This window comes from Syngnathus typhle, linkage group LG15 (genome assembly GCF_033458585.1).
Source record: "Syngnathus typhle isolate RoL2023-S1 ecotype Sweden linkage group LG15, RoL_Styp_1.0, whole genome shotgun sequence".
Classification (NCBI taxonomy): Eukaryota; Metazoa; Chordata; class Actinopteri; order Syngnathiformes; family Syngnathidae; genus Syngnathus; species Syngnathus typhle.
Genome location: NC_083752.1, coordinates 3,501,232 through 3,524,574, shown reverse-complemented (window position 1 = coordinate 3,524,574; position 23,343 = coordinate 3,501,232). Strand labels below are relative to the sequence as shown.

The following is a 23,343-nucleotide window of genomic DNA, read 5'->3' as shown; positions in this document are numbered from 1 at the left end:
GCAGTCTTCCATGACCCCACTTCATCCCGCTCAATCGCCCGCTTCCTGTTGCAGCCGGACCCCCGCGGAGGGTCGTGGCAGGGAAAAGCGCTAGCGTTGAAAGCATCTTTCCTTTGCCGCCGTCATATTTTCCCATCTATGCAGACGCTTGATCTCTGACAGAGAATGAAGATCAGCAGCTTGTTATGCAATCTTTGTTTGTCCCGCAGCCAACATCTCACTTTTTCTGGATGAATGCTCATCATCAAGCAGGGTTTAGATTACCACGGGAAATCAACTAACAACAATTAAATCCGTCTAGTATATACGACAGATCGGTCAAAGAACTGATCCTAAAATGGTCGCTACAGTCACACTCATGATAGACACGCCGCCTGCTAAATTGAACCATTTTTTTTTCTTCTCCATGTTGTATGGACTAGTCTTTTTCAGTGAGAGTGTGCACTTCCCGAGCTGCTAGCAAAATCGGAATGTAGCTTCGCTTCATTCCTCCCTTCCCCCCCGATGACTAAGGTCAAGCTCCTCACAGATGTATACGATAATTTAAATAGAAAAAAAAAATGGTGTGATCACGGAGCAAATGTTTCTTGCATCTCCGGTCACTACTGTACTTTTTGAGGCATTTGAACAATTTCCATTTCCCTTGAATCAATTGAGTTTGGGGATAAACTGCCCTACACAACTTTCTATTGCAAAAAAAAGTGTGAGTCTTGAGGCCAATGAGCAGCAATTAAAGGGAGGACAGACACACACATGCTGGCAGTCCACTGCGAATTGAGGGAGGAGTGTGTAAGTGTGTGTGGGTAGGCGGGTTCTCTCATACACACTAACCCCCCCCCCCCCCCCTCTCTCTCTCTCTCGCTCCCTCTCTCTCCACACAGCTCTCAGTCAAGTCTGGGCGTGCAAGGAGGCAGCATGTGTGCGCTTTAATGTGTGCAGGACTACCGCTTGGATTCTCCCGTCTTGGGCAACCGCTGCACTGAGGTACGGCCGCATGCTTTTTATTTCTATTTTCAACCACTTTATTATTATTTTTTTTTAGGGCTTTTCACCCATATGTGTTCGTTTGACTCGAGCCCATGTGTGTTGGATAATCCCGACGTGAAGGCACGAGCGCCGCTATTCATTTATTTACGTTGCATGCTCAGTGGGCCGAGCGTTTATCAATCATTCATGTTTAAAAGTGACTCACACACACAGGCACATACGATAACAACTAACCGCCAGCACCATTGACTGACATCTCTCCTGATACACCTCCTGGGCATTCCATTTGATTCCGTACTTCTTGTGTTTTTATTGAATCCAATATTATCAACACCATCCATCTCATCAGGTCGCTCAAACTCACATTTGAACAAATGTTATGCGTCAACATATCCTGATATTTAACATGCATTGATATGTACCAATCAATAGAGCGGATATGCTCTCTTTATTCAACCCCCCCCCAACTTTACTGTTATATTGAAAATGTGTCACTTCCTGGTCACTTTGTAGCGCTGTGTTTCAAATTAGGTGACCCGTGAAAGGATTTATAGTGGCGGATAAACCTAAGTGTATTTGCGTACGTCCGTCCAAAAGTGCGCGTGAACGTGCGCACTTTGTTTTTGGACTTAACCGAAGCCCGGGGCTGCAGAACGGAGGCAAAGAAGCCATTATCTCGCACACTCTGATTATCCCCCGTCAATGAGTATGTGTGTGTGGGTGGGTGGGTGTGTGCGCACTGACACAAGCATGTGCTCTGTGTGCGTACAGTCGAGCTAATATCGTGTGTGTGTAAAGGGAGGGGGGGGATGGGACTCGAGGAGGCGAGCCCCGTGGCGCGTGTGTGTATTGTAAAAGTGTGTGTGCGCGTGTAGCGAGTGACCCACTTTGATACTCTGCCCCCGCTGCGAAGTCACCTATTGCGCGTGTGAATAGACGAGGCGAGCTTGTTGCCTTCGGGTACTTTTGCCTCTTTACACAATCGATCGATAATCCATCACTGATCCGTCTATTTTGATGTTACAATAGGTCCATTTGCGAAATCCACATTTGCCATGGATACAAATGGACCGACTCAGCAGTCCTTGAACGCATCGTGAGCGGAGCGGAGTGATGCTGGCAAATAAAAACAACGCCAATGACAAATTATTACGAAACATATTTCTTGTAAGTGAAGTCATATTGGCGGAGGAAGATGAGCTCGTCTTTCCGGGCTTTCATGTTCTTCCCTCTTTTTTTCCCCCCTCTGCTCAGCAAAGGCTAACATAGGAAGACCCCCCGCCCGCCCACCATGTGCACACACGCAATCGAGCAGAGTTTGTGTGTGTGCGCGCGTTCCTACACAAAGCGTGCTGGACGGAACTGACAGTCGATGGCGGTGATGCGCCGGAATGTTTGTTCTGTGTGTTCGTTAACGCGAGCGTAGGGGTGCGTTCCCTCGTTCATTTCCCCCCTTTTTGCCTGCTTGTGACGACGATGGACTTGACCCTCCTCGTTGACCTCCTTCCTGCCATCCTTCCTTCCCGCCTCCGTTTCCGTCCATCAGCGTGACAGCCCGGCCGCGTCCACTCATTAGCTTTAATGGGCGTCGCCTTAGAGCACGCACGTATGTGTCTGTCCCCGATGCACCCATTTTGTCGAAAGTGTTCGCGTGAAAGGGACTTTGGTCTCCTCTTGGCGCTCCCTCCCTCTTGCCCGTTGACCTGGAAGTGATGCGAAGCGCTGCAATGCAGCCTCACCATTCATTATTGCTTGATCATGCCACACTTGTTTTCCTGTGTGTGTTTGTAGGGTCACGTTGCCTTTGTCCCCCCTCACCCCAAGGCCTCGCATTGGGTGTCAGTGTCACATTGAGCTCACGCAGGTCGCTAATGCGCTCCATTCAGCGCGGCGAACCATCCCCGACAATAAGCCAGAGCGTGTGTGAGCGCTCGCCATCAGGAAATGGAACCACTGACCCGGATCCAACATCATCCACTTTTGGTTTTGGTTCCAAGACGTCTTTAAAAAGACAACATCCCGCATGCTTTTGTGAAGCGCTGAACCAAGACTTCAAGTTGCTGATTTGAGTTTCCCGTCAGATCTTGAAACCGAGGCGGTCCGGGAATCCTGATGGACAAATTAGGAATCAATACGTCCTGTTCGTTTAGCCACGGGGTACAAATCGGAGAATTGTGTATCGTGTCAAAGCCCCGTCGCTAACAAATACAATCGCGTGAGTGAAAGTGGGATCATGTTCAAATGAAATCCAGAAGGCAGAAACCCAACACTGAGTATTTAGTCGAACCGGTATCATAATGATCTTGGGCGTAGGCGCTCGCCCGGTGAATGAACACAACGAAAGCGGCAGATGTGTGCCGAAGAGAAAGAAGGGTGGCGGACGTGCGACTGTTCTCACGTTCCCTTTTTGCAAAATTGACGGCCGGCGCCTGCATTAGAGAATACCTCATTAAGTTTGCCAACGCACCACTGATTTGTGTTCAGGTCTTTCCGGTTGGACGGCGTTTGTCTGCAACATTCTCACCGAGAGTTCTTCGCCGTCGCATTGTCCTCTGTCTCGGCTTGGATTTGTTTGCGAGAGCCGTGTTGACTCAGGTGCGGGGACGTGCGAAGATAACCCCCCCCCCACACACACACACACTTTAGTGCTGGCGACAAAGGAACAGCTCCGTTTATTTTCTCATTTTTCATTGCTTGTTCTTGCTTCTTTGTGACTATTCTGTAAATTTACATGGAAGCAGTCACTAGCACAGACAGGAACCCCATTATCCACGGATCCCCTTCCCCCATCCAGCATTCATTAGTCTACCTGCGCACCCCCAACTCCATCCCCTCCCCCCTCTAAGAGCCTCTCATCAGTCCATCAGCACCATCCGTCATGTCTACCTTTTTGCCTGCTATCCGACGCTGTGGGCCACTCAACCTCGCTGTTATCTCGCCGACTCTTCAGATGAAACCGAGGCCCGCATTTTGCTGACAAGCGCACCTGCCTGGCTGGCGGCGGGGTTAAAAGTCGCCCGGATTTGCCGAGATAAGCTCTCACGTGTGAAAATACCGCGGATTAAAATATGGTATCCTTTCTCGCCGAGTTTCGCCGGAGAGATTGTTTCACGCTAAATCCAACAGAGCGGGACTTTGCTCCTTCCGCGCTTTGCCGCCTCTGGTCCGGTCCGACCTCAACAGCCAAGTAATTGATCGTTCACGCTGCCACCGTTACTACCTCCCGAGCCGGGAAATTGGTGACTCTATCATCGGCGGAGCTTTAAATCTTTGGTGTTTGTCTTGTCGGATCTGCGCTGAGTTAGCGGAGCGTCGGAACCCCCCCCCACCCCCCCCCCCTCTCACCACCACCCTCGCACTAGTGCCTGAGGGGATTTTACTTTAAATTATGGTAATCCCCAACTGTACCGTAGCGCAGATGGCAGTCGGTTGTGCTGAGAAGCGTGCGACGTAATCTCCTGGCGGAGCGTCTTTAATGAGGTTAGCGCCACTTGAGGAGCAGAGTGGAGGGAATCGGTCGTTAGCGCTTATCGTTAGCACTCGATCCTCAGATAGCCTCAAAAGTTGTGGTTTTGTATCCCCTTCCCACTTTAGTCAAAGAAAATTTGAGTGCCCGATGCTCCCACATACGCTCGGCCCATGCTGTCGCGTTTTGGCCGCAATTTTCTCGCTGAGGATTTTGCACGCCTTTAACACCACATGACACGCCATGCACCGAAATGGCGTGCGGGAAACGATGCCATCGGGATTTAGGACGGGCTGTCACTCCCATTTCCCGTGAGATTGGCTTGGCTCGTCGACAGCAATTGGCAGCGATTGCGCATCTCGAACTCCGTGACGCTAATCCCGCCTCGTGTTTTTGTACTTTTATGTGGAAACCAGAAGCTTTGTTGTGCCACTCAACGCCGAGCGCCGATGAAGCTTTAAACGCGGTCTGATTAAAGCAGCGGGGACGTCAGGAATGGAGGCTGCGAGGGCTGGGTAGCCTGGACGATTGGCGCTTGTGACGGCTCGTCAGATCCCGAAGGCATGAATAAGAAACTAATCTCCCGTCCGGGAAACCCAACCGTTGATGTCTCAGACAGAGCGAGTGTGGGCGTGGAGCCTCTTTGACGCACATGTCATGATGCTATGCTAATTGAGAACTAGCGAGCCTACAAGCGTGTCTGATCTTGAATTTGAAATTTCCCCAGATCCCACTTTTCTTCTACTCAGGAATTGCGGCTCCCTTCCAGAGAAAGAGCGTCAACCTCAGCTACTTGCTTCAATGGGCGGGGATAGGTTGAGGAGTTAACTATGTGAGGAATGTCAAAGGTGCAGGAAAAGCCCCGAGGGCAGGTGAAGCCCAGGGACTACGTCAGTGGCTTTTACGACTTTGTGAGGGGCAAAGTGACCCAAAGGTGCACGCGGAGGTCAGGGAAAAAAACGTCTCCCTGCCAGTCTCGTATTTCAAACCATTTCATTTCACGACAGCTTGTTAGTGCTGTCATTTCAACTTCCAGGCAGGGCTAGGTGCAGCTAGCAAACAAACTAGCACGTTTGGTACCGGCTGCTGGCACCATCTCCAAAGTTAAAAGTTTAACTATGACTTACCAGCTAATTAGCATTTAGCTCTTCCTTTAAACAACCACTTAGCAGAACATCCGCCCTGTCAAAGCAATTTCAAATTTTTCACAGATGGTACAAGTTGTTGTTGTTGTTTCAGGAGGCGACGGCACTGAGTCATGCACACCTCTTCGTGATGATGATTTATGCGCTGTGGGTGGAGTGCAAACTGTCGGTATTCAAGAGTGATTCACTTTGGGAACGCATCTTTTAAAAAAAAAAAAAAGGCAGTCAAGAAGCATGCCCAAGATATTCAAGAATAATACAAATTAAACTCACCGTTTCCTTTTGTTTTATAGATGAGGGAGACTCGGCCAGTTTGCATTTTGCTACCTGCCCGAATGTTATTTTGAAGTTATTGTAATTAGCTTGCGTGCATAAACGCTCCAACCTGCAAAGTGTCGCTGCTAAAAATTCCAACGTCCGGCAAAAGCAATCATGACAAAGAGACGATCGAGTGAGTCCGCTGCCAGGCTGAGGCAAAACCACTTGTCTTCACTTCAAGCTCAGCACCAATAACCTCCCTCACCCCCTCACACAGCATTCGCTTTTGCTTCCATTTCACACACCATTCTATTCATAGCTGCGTACCCCCAAACACACACACCTCGCTGTAGGGCAAAGGAAAGTCAACAAAAAGAGAGTCAACACCGAGACGGAAAGCAAGACTGTTACTCTTGTGTACTCAGACGGCTTTATACATATTACAGGTATGAACAGGAATGGAAATAGAAAGGCCTCAAGGGGTCGTGTTAGTTTCTTCACCAAATGACCTCCGCCAAGGAGTTTTGTTTTGTGTGTTTCTCTTTCATTTAAAAGTGATAGTTTTCATTCCTTGAAATTTGTTTTAATTTAGTGATAAATGTGCCACTTATTTTGGTGTATGTGGCTCGGCCACCTGGTGGCAGTATAACGTAGACCTACACAAAGCTGGTCAAAACGTCTCAGTAAGTAAAAATGAACTCTTGGCAGAGGATCAAGATAGTATGCCTTGCGGTATTGTGATATTGTCTGTCTACAAGTGTTGCGCCACCGTCTGTGTTTAAGCTCCTTTCCATTGTTTGTTAGCATGAAGCTAAACAAACATTCCAAGACGTTTGCTTTGAGAGCTGCATGATTTCACTTCCTTCAAGCGTTCCCTCTTTAATTTAAAGGCTGTGTCACGTAATGCACGGCAGAAGTGATGTCGCGCCGCTCGCCGCTGCCTTTCAATTATTACGTATCGTTTGCATCACGTGACATCACAGTCGCTTTCATCCTTTCATTCTGCTCGCTGCGCTCAGCCGCTGTTTCCCGGCGAGGTTGCAAAGCGGCTGGCGTGTGCGCACATGCCCGAAAGTTTTGTGGTGGGGCTGCGAGTTTCCAGGGTGTAGTTCAAAGAGGTGTGGTGTGACATTAGGACTTGCTTTACTGCGTACATGCATCTCACTTTTATCCCTTATTTTTTTTTTTTTTTTTGGGTCTTCCTCGTGTTTTAGGTCAAGCCGACTACTCGAAAGAGGCTTTGGAGACAACGTTGTAGAGGTGAGCACCTGACAAATGTCCCATTTTAAGACACTATTGAGGTCAATGTCTCAATTTTGTAATATTTTGTTGATGTTTTTTTGTTTTGGCATGCAGGACGTGAGGTCTTCCCCGTCGTCTTAATCGTTGCGCTCGCCGCTTTGCCAGCGTAACGCGGAGAATGATGCGCTTGCAAGATGGTGAGGCTGAGATGCTGCTAAGGCCCAGACCTTGACATCAGGTCGGAACTCTTGCAAAGTGTCAAATTATTTTGTTATCGTATATTTTTGAAAATAAGTCAAATATTCAGTCAAAATGGTGATAAAAGTGCCATGTAATCTGCAGTCGCACGATGGGGAATGTGGAGAGCCAAAATGGCGAGAACGCCTTCCACGGCGTCTCCGCCGGACATCTCTCCCGCAAGCACACGTCGTCGCGCTCGTTCCGCCTGTCGTCGGCCTCCAAGCGGCCGGCGGCCCGCCGCCCTCGCCACTCGCTGTCGGCCAAGCAGCCCGAGCGCCACCGCAATTCGGAGGCGTCCACACGCTCCTCCAGCACGCCCAGCATCCCGCGCTCGTTGGACGTTGCCCCGGACGACGACACCGACGCCGGCGGCCTGGCCCGCTTCGGCGCCAACCCGCACTGGACTCAGCGCGTGGCCATGACCTTGAGGCCCGAGGAACACGACGCCTCTGCCTCGCTCGCGCCGGGTGACGACGCGTCCAGCTTTAAGAAGAAGCGCTCCAAGTCGGCCGACATGTGGAGGGAGGACAGTCTGGAGTTCTCGCTGTCGGACCTCAGCCAGGAACACATGACCAGCACGGAGGAGATGGTGGATGGAGGCGAGGAGGAGGAAGAAGAGGAAGAGGAGCAGTTCAGCCGACAGCCCAGAGGACCCAACGGTGCGGAATTTAGTTACATCATAGTTCTCAGCCCAGCATCTCTAATTTATTTCATGCTGAATTCCAGGATGCACTGGAGAAATAAAATGAAATGCCATATTTTGAATGTATGCACCGATGCGTGTGACAGGTGTAGCCGAGCGCGCCTCATCGCTGGACCACCTGTGCGGCCACCACGGCGCCAAGCTCAGGGGCCAAAGGGCACGCCGCAGAGAAGTCGAACAGGACGACGACGCCGAGACGGGGCCGACGTCTCCGAGCGAGGAGGACGGCGGCGGCGGCGCATACGTGGCTTTCACGCTCCCCTGCCGACGCTCGCACTGCCTCTCGGAGGGGCCGTCGGGGCTTGGCTCGGCGCCGGTGCCGCCTCAGCGGCCTGTTTTTCAGGGACGCCGTGCGCAAACCACGCAGGTAAAACAATCTTTTTATTCATTTCATGTTTTACTTATATAATGCTTAAACTACTTTTGCTTTAATTATGTGTATGTTGTCCCTCCAGGGTTGTACACATTCCAAACCGAAGATGCACACTTGTTTAATTTTTCATTGAATTCGTCTTTGCTGATTGACTCAATAAAGTCACCAGGAGATTTGTTAAAGCAACAACAGTCACTTTGTGTCATCGTCACATTAATAGCAAAGTCCACAACAAGAGAAGCTTCCTTCCCAAAAAGCCTAAGCTGCACCCTAAGTGCTCATCACAAATTCACTCAGACATGTCCGTGTGTGTGTGTGTGTGTCGGGTCGGGGGGAAGAGTACAGCAGCTATAAATAGACGACAAGGCGGCAAAACATGGAGGAAACAGAACAGAGTCTCAGTTTCTTAAGACGACCTCTGAGGAGAGGACACTGAACCTCTCGTGGAAAACTTTCCAGCGGAAACACAGGCGCACACTCTTAAATGTTAACACACACACATTCTATATATATAACATAAATGGCCACATTGTGTTTGTACCAACAAGCTGCTCCTGTATGCTGAGTGATGTACTACCATTGCTTTATTGTCAAATTGGCATACCGCTCAGTCCCCGCTCGTACCCTGGAAAAAAGTCTTTATCGGTTCAGCTTAGCTAATTACGACTTGCATCCTCCTCTTGACAGGACATCTCATCCGCGCTGGGCGAGGGCAGCGAGTACGGCGACAGCGGCATTGACGGCGTGACGGCCGAGACGGCGGCGGCGGACGGCGAGCCGTTGTCCCGGCGCTGCAAAGCCATGTCGGCGTCCTTCTCCGTGTACTCGGCCATGGAGAGCGCCCTCTTCCACAACGGCAGCGACAGCGGAAGCAGCAGCGCCGGCGTGGCGGAGGCGCGGGGCAGCAGCGGAGGCGTCTACGAGAACTTTCGCAAGGAGCTGGACAATCAAGTCTGGGTCAGTTTGAATTGTGCTTTGGTGAACTATCAAGTGATTGATGATTAAATATTTACTCATCAGGCACACCGAGGCCAGGACCGCTTGGAGGTGTGCTCAGCAGTCAGCGACGAGCAGAGCAGCGGCACGCTCAGCAGCGCTTACCCGTCGGAGTCGGCGGTGGCGTCGGCCTGCGCCCACAGCACGGTACGAAAGGCGGGCGCGTTGGCTGTCAAGAACTTCCTGGTCCACAAGAAGAGCAAGAAGGTTGAGCCGGCCACCAGACGCAAATGGAAACACTACTGGGTTTCGCTCAAAGGTACTCAGCCCGCGTGACCTTGAGCGGGGTTGTTTGCTGCGGCTCTTCGGTGTTTTCCATTTTCTGTCCTCCGCCTCGTTTAATTTCACGCCGGCATCCTTGTCTAATCCGTTTGATCCTCGTGAAATGCACAACAACTGGCTTGCCTCATCTCCACGCAGATGAATAAATCACTTCTTGTGGCGTGCGCAGGACGCACTGACACTGTATTTGCCTTTGCAACATTTTTTGGGCTACTCTATTTTGGTGGAGCTCTCGATTTATAATGGGTGTAATTCCACTTGCAACCGCTAGAAAGACTATTTATCTCGAGACTAAAGTTGAATGAAAACTATTTTTGTTGTCATCTTTGATTGATGTTTATTTTGAGGTGACAAATTTGTTAGATTGGGGGGAAAAAATAGCATCAATTTACAGTGACTGATGGGTGGTTTTTTTTCTTTTTTTTTTTGCATGCTCTGCAGGCTGCACGCTGTTCCTGTATGAGTCGGACGGTCGCTCGGGCATCGACCACACCAGCGTTCCCAAACACGCGCTCTGGGCCGAGAACGCCATCGTGCAGGCGGTTCCGGAACACCCCAAGAAGGATTTTGTCTTCTGCCTGAGCAACTCGGCCGGAGACGCCTTCCTCTTCCAGGTACGAGGACGTCACGCCTTAAATATGTGCAGCACGTCCATACGTGACGTGCTTAAAGGGCGCGCTGTCGCTGAGCATTGTGAGCTGTGACAATTTGCCATTTGTATGCCGACACCTGTCACACTCACTAAATGGAGGACAAAGACACCCTGAAGGAATCTTATTAAGCTGGCCGACCGCCGCCGCTATCACCCGAACCTCATTTGCATACCACCTGACTTTAACAACAATATCAATATCTCATCCATTATTTCCACCGGTTTCTATTGCAACGTCACGCCGTACGTTTTGTCTCCCTTCAGACGTCAGCTCAGACGGAGCTGGAGAACTGGATCACGGCGATCCACTCGGCGTGCGCCGCCGCCCTGGCCCGGCAGCACCACCGCGACGACACGGTGCGCCTGCTGCGCGCCGAAATCCGCAAGCTGGAGCAGAAGATCGACATGGACGAGAAGATGAAGAAGATGGGAGACATGCAGCTGTCCACCGTCACCGACGCCAAGAAGAGGAAGACCATCCTGGAGCAGGTAGGCAGGCCCAAATGGCTTATTTTGGAAAAACAGCAAAGTTGGCAGAATGTCTTCAATAGTGTAGCAGTGTGTCTGGAGAAGCGTGATATCATTTGCTGTGTTATCATCGTTTTGTGTGTTTCACCTCCCACGGCCCACCTTGCCTTGGACATCGTCATCACTCCCACATCTCACTTGTGGAGCCCAGGCGCCATGTTCTGTTCTTGCCGTTCAAGCGACCGTGGCCTTTTGTGCTTCAGATCTTCCTGTGGGAGCAGAATCTGGAGCGTTTCCACATGGACCTGTTCCGCTGCCGCTGCTACCTGGCCAGCCTGCAGGGAGGCGAGCCCCCCAACCCCAAGCGCCTGCTGGGATTCGCCTCGCGCCCCACCAAGCTGGCCATGGGACGCCTCGGGATCTTCTCCGTGTCCTCCTTCCACGCGCTGGTACCACTCGCACACGTGTTAACGACACCGGGTCGTGACGCCATCCCATAATGGCTCAGTGAAGCAGCATGCGGCTCACTTAAGTCAACGCTGTGGGTTTTACGGGAAAGGGGAGAATCTTATCCAGGAAACAAAGAACGCGCACACACACATGACAGTTTGTTGGTGTTGATTGGCAGATCAATATGAAGCGTCCCCGAGGCGCTTTCCCACCAAACAGGCTTAAGTCTCTGTCTCTAACCTCCATCTTCCCCCCTCCCTCCCTCCATCCTTCCCTTCCTTTTCTTTGTCTCCATATCCCCCCCTAACTTGCCCACCCCCACGCTGTCTCACACTGTCAGACATCAACACGCAATTGATCTCCCACCCCCCCCCCCCCCTTCACGTCCGTTTTATTTGCAGACATAATTGTGAAGCTTTCAAATCTTTGCCAACGCTCGGTGCTGTATATTAATGTTTCTGCTCATCTTTTATTCGAGCATTTCTGTATATAAGAACAACAATGCATTATATTTGAATATGGGCGATTTCATTTGTTTTATATATTTGATATTTTTGTTGACATTAAAATCTTTCTAGTTTGTTTTACGTGGAAAAGTGAATGAAGTAGTGTAAAAAGTCTCATTTGAATTTATGAAGTGTACTTTTGCCTTCTTTCAGGTATCCGCGCGCTCGGAGTTGAGCGTGAAGCGGCGCGGGCAAGCCACACCTTCTCGCACCTTCAGCAAACGCCGAAGTCGCTTCTCGTCGCTCTGGGGGATCGACACCGCCTCCCGCAGGAAGTCCAAGGTGCCGCACCCCGCCGTCACCCAGGTGGACTTTTACAAACCCGCGCCAAACTACCCTGTAGAGCGCCTCGTACTCGTCGATACGCTCATCGTACTTTCTAAATCTTCACAGGTGTTTGTTGACGGCGTCGAGCCGGCCAAAGCCCCCACTGAAGCAACGTATGAAGACTCGGCCAGCGACAAATCTGTAAGACTGGAGTTGATTTTCTCCTATTTCCACGTGGTTTAACACCACTTCAGCTTTTAATTTGGTATGTTTGCCACTTCCTGTACCTACTGGAGCGTTTGATGAGTCTGCGCATGTTTAACGGCTTACAAGCTTCCCCACTGCCCAGAGGCCAAAAGCAGCAGCATGCTGCCATTTCCCCAATTCCTTTCAGTCAGATCCCTTTTGTGTTTTTTTTTTTTTTCTTTTCTTTTTGTTCTGGCTTATTATGGGGAACTACGGCTGAACCTTTCCACATCCGAGAGCATTCCTCCGAGGTCCCGTCTTTCACTTGACGCTATCTGCCAGATTAAGTCTCTCGCTAACCGCTCGGCGTCTGATCCGCACGTAATGCAATTATTCCCATTCCCAGCCGTCTTTTCAGCCTGTCAAACAGCACATCCTCATCCCTCGTTGGCACCTTCTCGTCTCTTCTTTTCCTTCGCTCGGGGCGAGCTAAAGTTAACGGGTCCCGAAGGCGATCAACCGGCTGTCTGCCTGAGGGACATTTTGATCTTTACCTTATCTAAATGCTTGCTTCAAACCTAAATGGATGACGTCCTGTCTATTTTAAGGGTGTGGTTTGTTGAAACTTTTTTTATGGGGCGATTCCTGATAGAAAATGAAATTTCATGTTGCAGATTAAATTGACTTTAGGGGATAAATTGTCAAGACGTTGTGAAGCCAACCTGTTTAACATTTGTTTTACAGCAATTCTGCCCAATTTGCCAACTTGGCTTGCCAAAAACTAAATCTGAAGTTATTTCTTCACCCAACGGTCTACTATATGTGGATCAAATGTAATATTTGAAAGGACCCTATTTAAGCTAAGCTTCAAAATAATGATGCAAAATGGCGAGCAAAATTCCTATTTGAAGGACCCCTGCAAATGCACCAAAATGGCCTCCTCAACACAAAATGGCAGCCTTTTCAGACCTATTAGGCCGTAGGACTGTAAAACAGATTCTAGAGCCAAACAGTCACGTTCACATCTGTGGAAGCTGTCACCTGATATGATCGGAAAGATCACCACGTGTGAGGTCCTGTTGATGCGGCTCGGGTTGCCAGATTGGCACGCACGCGCACACACACGGGCTCAGAGCCCCACGGGAGCTCAAGGGGATGACAAATGAGATTTTGTAATTAGACCTACAGATGCTTGAGGCCACCAGCGTCTTCCATTGGGCCCTTTAATTTGAATAGTTATGTATTATCTCTGGAAATAATTGTATACACTGTGTCAAGTGTCTCCAGGAAACCTGACTTGTCTATGTTTTCAGAAGGAGAGGGAGAGCTCGGTGAAAAGTCTTCCCCAGCTGTCTTTGGACAATGAGGTGTGGCTCCCTGAGAACCTGGCCCCCTCCTGGGTGTGCCTACCCGGCGACCAGCCCATCTTGGCCGTGGTGCAGCCCGGTGACACGACGTTGGAGGTCCTCAGCGCCGTCTGCAAGGTGACCATGGGAATTCTAACTCCATTTTGGAGGTTCCCGTGTGTTACTTCAGAAGTGTTTCAGGACTGTTGTCATCCTGCAGAAACACACATTGGACCCTTCTGGTCATTACCTGCGCTTGAAGGTGGCCGTGGATGACCGCACGCTCCTCTACGTGCCCAAACACGACGAGGACGTCTACGATGTGGTGAGACGTTAAAATGACTTTTTGGCGCATTTGATTTCATTTGAGTTGGTCGGATGTCATCACGTCGTTTTATTGACTAGAAGCCTCAAATTTCATTTCCTCGATTCAGCATATGTCGTAACACGTTGAAGTCCCATTTAACACATTTAGATCTTTGTTAAGTGGATCAACGATGTCTCTCTCTCTCTCTCATTAAAATTCATGTGTACCGTATGTGGTAAATTATGCAAATGAGCTTGTTGCGCTTGTTATCTCAAATGAACATTACGGGGCCTCAGCATTATTCAGTGGTGTTGTTGAAGGCCTATTTTCACCTTCGCCTGATGTGTTCTTCATCCTCTTTGATCAACATTCACGCTTATCACTTTCTCATTTCACATCTTGACGCACGCACCCTGACCCCATGACCTTGATTCACAAATGCCTCGTCAAGAATGTTGAATAAAACATGAGCTTGTTTCCAAGCGTGATGAGTTCTTGTGTTTTTTTACCAGCTGTACCAGGAGATCGAGATCTGCACCAAAATCACCCGGCTGATCCAGTTCGACCGAGCCGACTCGTGCACGCTGGGCTACGGTAGGTCGGCTTCGCCTCAAGCAACGGTTTCGTTTCAAATTGGATTGATTTGGGGATTCCGGAAAGTTTTCAAGCGGAATTTGGTTTTGACATTAGGGTTCCAAATTAGAATCTCAAGTTGATTTTTTTTCCCCTGTCTTCAGGTTTCTCAGTGTCTGTTCTAGATGACGAAGGCACCCAGCGGCTTCATATCACTGACGTCAAAGCTGGCGGACTGGCCTCTGCTAAAGGTACAGTGACAGCTAGCCTAGCATGATGCTAGGCTTCACAGCTTGCTGAGTCACACACACACGCACACAATGTTAGTGGGTCAGCCAGCATGTTCCATTGATCCACTGAGGAGAATGTGTGGAGACTGAAAGAGATCACGCAAGAAAACCAGGCCAACTCTGCAGGCTTTACGCCAACCCCGTCTCTCTTAATGTAGTCACAGACTCGCACACACACAGACGCGCACACACAAAGCGGCCGCACAGTGGGGCCCGGGGGCTTTATTTCTTTCAGTCCGATAAAGACTCCACTATACAGCTGACATTTCCCATTGCGGACAAGTAGGTCACGACTTGAGGCTAAATGTGTCATTTGTGTACACATAGAAAAGTGGATGTGTGTGTTTGTGTGTGTTCCACGCACAAAGGTGAGCTGTCTGTCTTAATTGGCTGCTAATTGGCTGCGGTGCGCGGGTGGCGAGAGAATAGGATAGATTTCGAAGTAGGGTTTCAAGTCTCGTTTCGGGTTTCAAGGTATGGTAGCGATTTATGATTTCAATGACATTTGAAGTCCATTAAGAAACAAAAGTTTCATTTTGCAAAGGAATTAATGTCGTGTCTTCCCTGAAGGTGTACGAGCCGGTGACGAGATCCTGCTGTTGAACGGCAAGCCGGCCGCCGCCCTTCAGATGGACGACATGCGAGCGGCGTTTGCATGCCAGACCCTGACGCTGAGCGTGGGCGCCCTTCCCCACCTGGACCCCGCCACCCTGTGCCCGCCGCCGCCTCCCAGACGCTGCGACGCCGACCCCGCCGCCGCTGGCACCGCCACTGACATCTTCTCACAGAGCCAAGGTCAGGAAGTCCCTCAAAAGGCTTTGAAAATGCATCTTGGGCGGGGCGGGGGGAGTTGACAAGTTTAACTTTTCTGACCTCGTCAATGTGCCTTCCAGATGGTCTCGTGAAAGCAACGTGACAGCTACTACTAATTTAATACCTGTCCTCTTCATCTATGTGCAAGGGCAACGATTTTTAGTCTTTTTTTTTTTTTTTTAATAATTAACATACAGCAAGCTAATACATATTCATGAGATGCTGTCACATGTCAGGACAGACGGAAGTAAACACGCCAGCTGGAAGGTTATTTACTCATAATGGCAAAGATGTATCCAAAAGGAGAAAATTGCCTTGAAAATATATTTATTAATACCACAAGCACACTGATGTGAACATTTTTATGCGTGCATCCACAGAGGACATCCTGGACGACGTGTCGGGTCTGACCGTGGATGACACTTTGGACGAGGGGGTCCCGCAGAGTCCGGGAGATCCTCCTGAAGAGAAGATCTATGTGCACAAGGTAGGAATGATGTTTATAGCGCCTTTCAAGCGGATTATGTTAGCTTGCAATGCAGCGGCAACAACGAGGCACTCAAAAGTGGCCTCCCAAACCCAGACATTGGCTGTCAAGTGAGGCTTTTGAAGACAAAAGCCAGGTGTGAGACAAGCGTATGATTTATTAATCAAGAGCCCGTCGCCTCTCATCAGCGCTTCAGCATTGTGATGATTTCGGCTAGCAGAATAGCGGCGGGCCCCTTTTGCCCGGATACGCTTGCCACCTCGGGTTCCTTTGTCACCATGGTGACAGCTGTTACTTTAGAGGACGTGAAACAAATGTTGTGCTATGGTTGCGTGAATTGTATGTAAACGGTGTGTTTAAATGAGATTTCTAGATTTGAAAATTCTTCCCCTCGGCTGCTCATTAGCATAAAGGATTTAGGAATTTGGATGCTGTCTGTCAACAAACACAAAATCCTGGCAGGTCTTCTTTTTTTCCATGCCACATTTTTCCTCTCCCTTCCCTGCTTTTGTCTCACCTCATCTCACCCGGCGGCAAAGGCGAGACCGTTTTTAATTATCCCCCGACTCTGTCGTCGCTTCATTGTGTCATTTAGCACAGACAAACGAGTGTCTGGTGCGAAGAAGAGCTTCATTATTTGAGACAAAAGCGCCACTGCCGCCGACAAATGTGATAAAATAGAGGGAGAAAGGGAGGCGGGGCTGGTTGGGGGGGGGTAATCACTTGGGATAACAGCAATCATGGAGATGATGATAGTGCTGATTGTCGTCGTTCTCAGAGGAGAAAGTCAGTCGGCCTGTCATTTCTATTTTTTTCTTTTTTTTTTAACCTGGAGGCTTTTGAAATTAAAAATGTGATTTGTTCAAAATGACTGGCATTGCTGGCTAATTTATCATCTTTAGTGTGTTCTCAAAAATCTTGCTATTTTTTCTCCCTAATGTGCAAGCATGCCAGTTGCTTGTACTGTCATAGCCTGTCCGCTAGAGGGAGCCCTCATGAATTAATTTTGCAGCACATTTGAAGTGCCCTCATTCCCAAATGAACTACTAAAAATGCCTTTCTTTCTTTACATTTATTTTACCATACCACATTAAAAATTAACAAAGCCAGCTATTTTTAAAGAAATTTCAAAATGCAGATTTTTAGCATTTTGTAAGTGATTTGAATCGATAAAGAAATCAGCAATTCAATTAGTGTGATCAAAATGGCTTTTTAAAAAAAAAAAAAAAACGTAGTCAAGTGAGCACTTGATCTGAATCAACGTTTAATTTCATTTCGTACACGTCAAGCCAAGAACTGGCATATGTGATGCCTAACTAATCCATGTTGATCCCACTTTTTGCTGGCGGGCGTGGCGATGGCGACAGGTTGGCGCTTGCTTCCCAGCTCCTCCCACCACGCTGCACTGCTGCCACACACACATACACACACACACACACACACGCCTTCGCTCCATAGCCGCAGGCTGTTTCAAAGATGCGTGGAATCTGCTCCGGGAATAAGGTAACGCGTTCGTCGAGACTCGTCATTTGGTGTATTTACCTGTTTGACACCACACATGACTTAATTTGCATCGTTTTTCCAAACAAGCGGTCCTCCTACCCGTTATGCTAATGAGCTGTCACAGATACCCTCACACACTCGTGTGCATCACTCAATTGGAATTAAGGCTTTCTGATTACGTAACTGCGTGTGTGTTTGAAGTGCACTACTAGGTGTGGTCTGTGCAGGTTGTGTAGACTTTGGAATGAAAGGCAGAGTCAAACCTCCAACAAGGAAGCTTTCATTGCAGTTTGGTCGTTTTCAAGAAGGGTTGTGCAAAAAAGACTCGGCGGACTTGCGCAAAGGTTTCTGGAGAAGTAGCGTGACGGGTGACGGCACAAAAGAGGGGGGGGGTTCTGTTTATGCGTTGATTTTAACGGGACGCTTTAGTGCTGATCCAATCACTCATCTGGTTTGTTGTTGCTGTCAGTGGTGCTTACATAAGCAAGTAAGCGAACGTGCTTCCTTCCTCTCCCTCCTCCCGTCTGTCTCCTCCTCTTGTTTCTCAACTCACGGAGACGCCTCTGCTTGTTCTCAACTTGCTTGCTGCGCCTCGCAGCGGGACGGCCAGCTTTTCTTGGCTTTTGGGACGTCGGAGGGGGTTTTGTCGGCTCCCACCTGGACGGGCGGTTGAGCCGTGCTCCGAGCGCCGGCATGTCCGTCTTCAGGAGGTCCAAAAGGAGGACCAGGGTCAGCTCCAAGTGGGCGTCCAAGTTGCTCTGTGATGTTTTACACCTGGTGAGCTGCACTGACAAATCGTGCTGATTTTGAGTCGGATGCGTTCGTGTTAGCCGGGCGTGTGTTAGCATGTCGCTAAAGGGGAGCAGCAGTTAATGACTTGACGCCAGTTTTGTGTCCTTGTCCATTAGCTTGACTGTTTGTTGCGTTTTAGTGGAGGACTGGATTCACGGAAGATGTTTTATCTGTGTGCGCGCGCGCGTGCAACCAGATGCCGCAGTGCTGCCAAACGGGTTTGAACACCACCACGGAAAATGGGCTTTGTCATTAGCGTGGCGCGAGCGAGCAACGAGGCGTGCAAATGCGCTTAGACGGACGGGTCTGTTCTCGCCTCTGCAGCCTTTCTGTCACTTGCGGTTGTAGCCTACATTTGAAGCGCTGTGCAATTTGGAGAAAAGGTCAAAGTTGACGCTCTGGTTTTCGACCTTTGTTTGATGAACAGAGTCAAAGCTCCGTTCATGGTTTCATAGATGTTATACATCATACACATGCGCTTCTTCCCTTAGAACGCGGAGCAGACGTCGTCCTTCAACCACCGCGGCCACCGCAACGCCGCCGAGCGCCCGATGTCGTCTTCCTCGTCCTCTTCGTCCTCCTCGTCCCTCTCCCCCAGCCCGGTGTCGGCCCTGCCGCCGTCCTGCGCTCAGCGTCAGCTCTCGCACGCCGACAAGCTGCGCAAAGTCATCAGCGAGTTGGTGGACACGGAGAAGACTTACGTTAAAGTGTGTCCCGCTCACTCATCCCCCTCGCTCCTCGTTGCGACGTCTGAGCTTGTTCCTCCTCGTCCGTGCAGGACCTGCGTTGCCTCATCGAGTGCTACTTGACGCCGCTGCAGAAGGAGAGCTTCCTCACGCAGGACGAGGTAAGATCGTCTCCGCCGGAACCCCCGCCACACCAACAGACTATTTATTTTTTATAATCTATATTTTTGTCTGTCCTAGCTGGACATTCTGTTTGGCAACCTGGGCGAGATGGTGGACTTCCAGGTGGAGTTTCTGAGGACGCTGGAGGACGGAATCCGACTGGTGCCCAATCTGGACCAACTGGAGAGAGTGGAACAGTTCAAGGTGGTGATTAAAAAAGATGCTTTATAGGAGTCGTGCATTTATTTCGACCTCACTTATACACTGCTTGTTTCCGCAGAAAGTGCTCTTCTCCCTGGGCGGCTCGTTCTTGTACTACGCCGACCGCTTCAAGATCTACAGCGCCTTCTGCGCCAGCCACACCAAGGTGCCCAAGGTGCTGGCCAAAGGTAAGCGCGCCTTCTTCAGCCTTTGCTTTTGAACGTCAACATGAAAAAGGCATCGTGGCGTGTCGTCCAGCCAAAACAGACCCGGACTTTAAGGCGTTCCTGTCGGAGCGGAACCCCAAGCAGCAGCACTCGTCCACGCTGGAGTCGTATCTCATCAAGCCCATTCAGAGGGTCCTCAAGTACCCCCTGCTCCTCCGCGAGCTCTTTTCCCTCACCGACCCCGACAGCGATGAGCACTACCACCTGGACAGTGAGATTTGTCACACACTTGCTTGCTCGAGACTTCGCTTGAGGTTTGGACCTCACGACATGACGTGCCGTGTTTTATTTCCAGTGGCCATGAAGGCGATGAACAAGGTAGCGAGTCACATCAACGAGATGCAGAAGCTGCACGAGGAGTTTGGCGCCGTGTTCGATCAGCTCATCAGCGAGCAGAAGGAGGTTAGCGACCTATCCATGGGGGATCTGCTGATGCACTCCAGCGTGGTCTGGATCAACCCTCCGCCGTCTTTGGGAAAGAGCAAGAAGGACCCAGAATTGGCCGCCTTTGGTAAGTGTCGACCAAATCATCACGTCATACCGACGCGACATTTTTCAAACATCAATTATTTCCGTGTCTTAGTCTTCAAAACCGCTGTGGTGTTTGTTTACAAAGACTCATCAAAGCACAGGAAGAAAATGGTGAGCAGCTTGGTTCATTTTCAAATCGAGAAACTCCAGTGCCCCCTGTTGCCTAATGAATGCACTACACTGCGATTCCTCCTCAGAGCTCCGCTCACCGAGCGTCCATGAACGATGAGCGCGATCCGTTCCGCTTCCGACACATGATTGCCACCCACTCGCTGCAAGTCCGCGCTCTCGCAAGTACGTCAACGCTATTCTGTTTTGCTGGCTCAGCGACTAATCGGAAAATAGATCAGCAATCGCAATTAACTGATGATTTTTTTTTTTAAGATTGTATGTTACACGTGTTCTTTGTCTTCTAGACTCTGAAGGCACGACCGTGTGCGAGATAGTTCACACCAGGTCGGAATCCGAGGGGCGACCCGAGAGAACATTCCAGTTGTGCTGCAGGTTTGCATTTAATTTATTACCTTTGTCATTCATAGGATTTAAATGAACGTGAAAAGTAATTATTCTTTGTTTCCTCTCATAAAACTGCTATTGATGATAGCGGATTTATTAATTGCAAGAGATGAGCGTCAATTGAGGTCGTTTTTTGTGTCCAGTTCCGCGGAGAGCAAGAAGGATCTGCTGAATGCGGTGCACTCCATCCTCAGGGAGAAGCAGCGGAGGCAGCTGCTCAAGACCGAGTCGCTCCCCCTTAGTCAGCAGTACGTCCCCTTTGGGGGCAAGCGGCTCTACGCCCTCAAGGGGGCGCAGAGGCCCGCTGTCAACCGAGCAGGTGACCCCAACACTTGAAATTGCACGCTTGCCAAAATAAAATATGTCACTAAACTTCCTGTTTTGTGTTTGCAGCTTCAGCGCCGTCCCGTTCTCTGGCTCGCAGGAAGTTGTTGCGAAACCGTTTCACCATTGACACGGACCTGGTCTTGGACACGGACCCGGTCTTCAACAACAACAACCACCAGCGGGACCCGGACTCGCCTGCGGTGCCCCCCGCCGCTCCCTCGGCGCCGTCTGGGCCCGCGCCCTCGGAGCTGTGGCCAGAGCAGCGGTTCGACTTGCAACCGTACGAGAACGGCACCAAGGTGAAGGAAACTGACATTTTGAGCGACGACGACGAGTACTGTAAGTCACGGCGCGGCACAGCGGCGCCCTCGCAGACCAGCGAACTGGACGCCAAGATGGACGCCATGGAGATCCGTGGCGTGCTGAAGGCGTGCGCGGCGCAGCGGGGGCCCGAGCGCGACACCGTGTGGGTGCGCAGGGACGACTTTGGCTGCAACAGCGACGTCTTCTGATGCCAGCGCACGCCAATCACACCTGCCCGCTGGCCACTTCTTTAGGTACACACCCTCCCATGATGTGAGTGTGCCATTTCTGCCTTTCCCCTCCGTGAGGATTACTGATGAGCACTATTTTCACTTTAGTGCAAGAATCCTATCCAGTTTTGAGTTTCACTTCAAATTTCCAGAATATGCTGTTAGAGCAAAAGCCCTAATCATTTCAAGTCTATTTATTTTTGAAGGTTCTTTTAAAGGGAAGTCAAGTTTATTTCCAATAATATGTTGTGGAATATGAATACGGCAAAAATCCACCTGTTTTTTCTGAGACGGAGAAAAAAAAGGTGTTTATAGTGTTTCACAAATATTAATATGAATAAATATTGACAATAGAACGATTTTAATCAGAGTATTGTGTTTCGACCTGACTTCTCCTTTAAAAGCGGCAGCCATCAAATATTGTGATGTTTTCCAGGAGTCGACGAATTGTAATTCACAACGCTCTTTTGAAGGATAAACCCAAATCCACAGTCTACCAGCAATAATACATGATGACCAAAGTTTCCAAGATCAAAGTTGTTTGTCACCTCCCACTTCCCGAATATACGGTTAAAGCTAGAAGCCCATTTCTTTTGAACGATAGACCCAAATCTCTTTCCCATTTTGATGCCAGATGTCCCAGGTAGTCGAGATCCAAGACGACCTCGATTCAGAGCTTCCAGAATAGGCTGTAGGCTTGTCGGAGAACCCCGCTGATTTTGAAGGATAGACCCACATCCACAGTTTACCAGCAGCAAAAGTCTCGTTGCTTTTCAGCACGACCAGATGACTTATTTTTAGGGCCCTAAAGTCTATTTTTCCACACAAAACCTTTGAACCTGTCTATTTTTCTGATTTTTTTTTGTTAGCACTCAAGGGCTGCGTGCCATTCACTTTTGCCTGCAGGTGGTTCCCGGCCGCTATTGATGGACTGATTGGTCGGGATGTTTATATTTATAAGACCCAAATGCTCACTTTTGATATGAAATATTTGTAAAAAGATACAGTTGACTTTATTGCCTTTCTGCTCTCATTGTTTACTACACAGTCCGCAGTGTCAATGCACCCTCACACGCCTCAAAAGTTGAAATTAGTTTGGCAGCTTGGTGTCATCGGCTAAAACAAGAAGAAGAAAACGTCACAAAAGTAAACAGGTAAACCACTCAAGTCATGGAATGTCATTTAATAAAAGCTACAGAACCAAGGGCAAAAAGAATAAAAACAGGAAATGGACAGTTGACACTCACCAAAATAAGAGGGAACCCGATAGCCAGTGGCAATGGAGCAAACACAAGTTGACATGCCAAAGTTAAAGCAGAACGGGCAAAAACAGTCAGACCATAGCCAAAATGTGAGCCCATGAAGCAAAACAGGAAGTAGCAAGCAAACCAAAATCTTAGCTGCTTAGCTTAGCAACACTTGACAGTACCCTCTCGTTGTGTTTTAGGCCCAATTTACATGAATGTCTCCATTGCTAAAGCCAATCCACTCCATCTTGTAGGCCACGCCCCCTTTGAAACCTCAGCAATGGTCCTTGTTTACTTGAACGTCATCCCTGCAGTGTCTCCTCTTGTCCACTGGGCGTCGCTGTTTCACTATGTTTTGCGCTTGAGAACAAAATGACAGTCGCTGACAGTGAGCCGCTTTTTTGTACAAATAATTGTGACGCAGTTAACTTAGCAGTTAAATTTTGGAACTGTGAGACACAATCCCCTTTTGATCGTCTTTGTACTTTTTGCTACACGACACGTGGAGTATTATCCTTTGTATGACAGCAACAACAATAAACTTTATACATTTACACTTTTTGTGTCCAAGGCCACTTAAT

At 49.4% G+C, this 23,343-nt stretch overlaps 1 protein-coding gene across 9 annotated transcripts; it reads left to right on the top strand.

Moving 5' to 3' along the window:
• The first annotated feature begins 881 nt into the window (after positions 1-881).
• Positions 882-23,318, top strand: LOC133168333 (rho guanine nucleotide exchange factor TIAM1-like). 9 transcript variants are annotated; one of them, XM_061299821.1, is made up of 30 exons: positions 882-984; positions 3,472-3,582; positions 7,071-7,116; positions 7,213-7,336; positions 7,441-7,997; positions 8,128-8,408; positions 9,102-9,371; positions 9,435-9,669; positions 10,134-10,306; positions 10,609-10,833; positions 11,076-11,261; positions 11,922-12,074; positions 12,162-12,236; positions 13,535-13,705; positions 13,788-13,892; positions 14,387-14,468; positions 14,612-14,698; positions 15,308-15,532; positions 15,931-16,037; positions 18,824-19,039; positions 19,111-19,179; positions 19,259-19,384; positions 19,461-19,569; positions 19,640-19,819; positions 19,904-20,119; positions 20,192-20,250; positions 20,337-20,433; positions 20,556-20,643; positions 20,799-20,974; positions 21,049-23,318. In XM_061299821.1, exons 5-30 carry the CDS (start codon positions 7,448-7,450, stop codon positions 21,492-21,494), a joined length of 4,707 nt encoding a protein of 1,568 aa, XP_061155805.1. In that variant the 5' UTR covers positions 882-984; positions 3,472-3,582; positions 7,071-7,116; positions 7,213-7,336; positions 7,441-7,447; the 3' UTR covers positions 21,495-23,318. The 9 variants fall into 9 exon arrangements, with proteins under 9 accessions (XP_061155805.1, XP_061155810.1, XP_061155809.1 ...); XM_061299826.1 differs by lacking the exon at positions 3,472-3,582 and having other exon boundaries at positions 11,922-12,050; positions 13,538-13,705; XM_061299825.1 differs by lacking the exon at positions 3,472-3,582 and having other exon boundaries at positions 11,922-12,050.
• Positions 23,319-23,343: the final 25 nt, after the last annotated feature.

Coding starts and splice junctions, on each gene's coding strand:
- LOC133168333 (XM_061299820.1), top strand. CDS start 7,448: ATGGGGAATGTGGAGAGCCAAAATGGCGAGAACGCCTTCCACGGCGTC. Junction 9,670..10,133: donor CTACTGGGTTTCGCTCAAAG/GTACTCAGCCCG, acceptor CATGCTCTGCAG/GCTGCACGCTGTTCCTGTAT. Junction 14,469..14,611: donor CTCGTGCACGCTGGGCTACG/GTAGGTCGGCTT, acceptor CCCTGTCTTCAG/GTTTCTCAGTGTCTGTTCTA.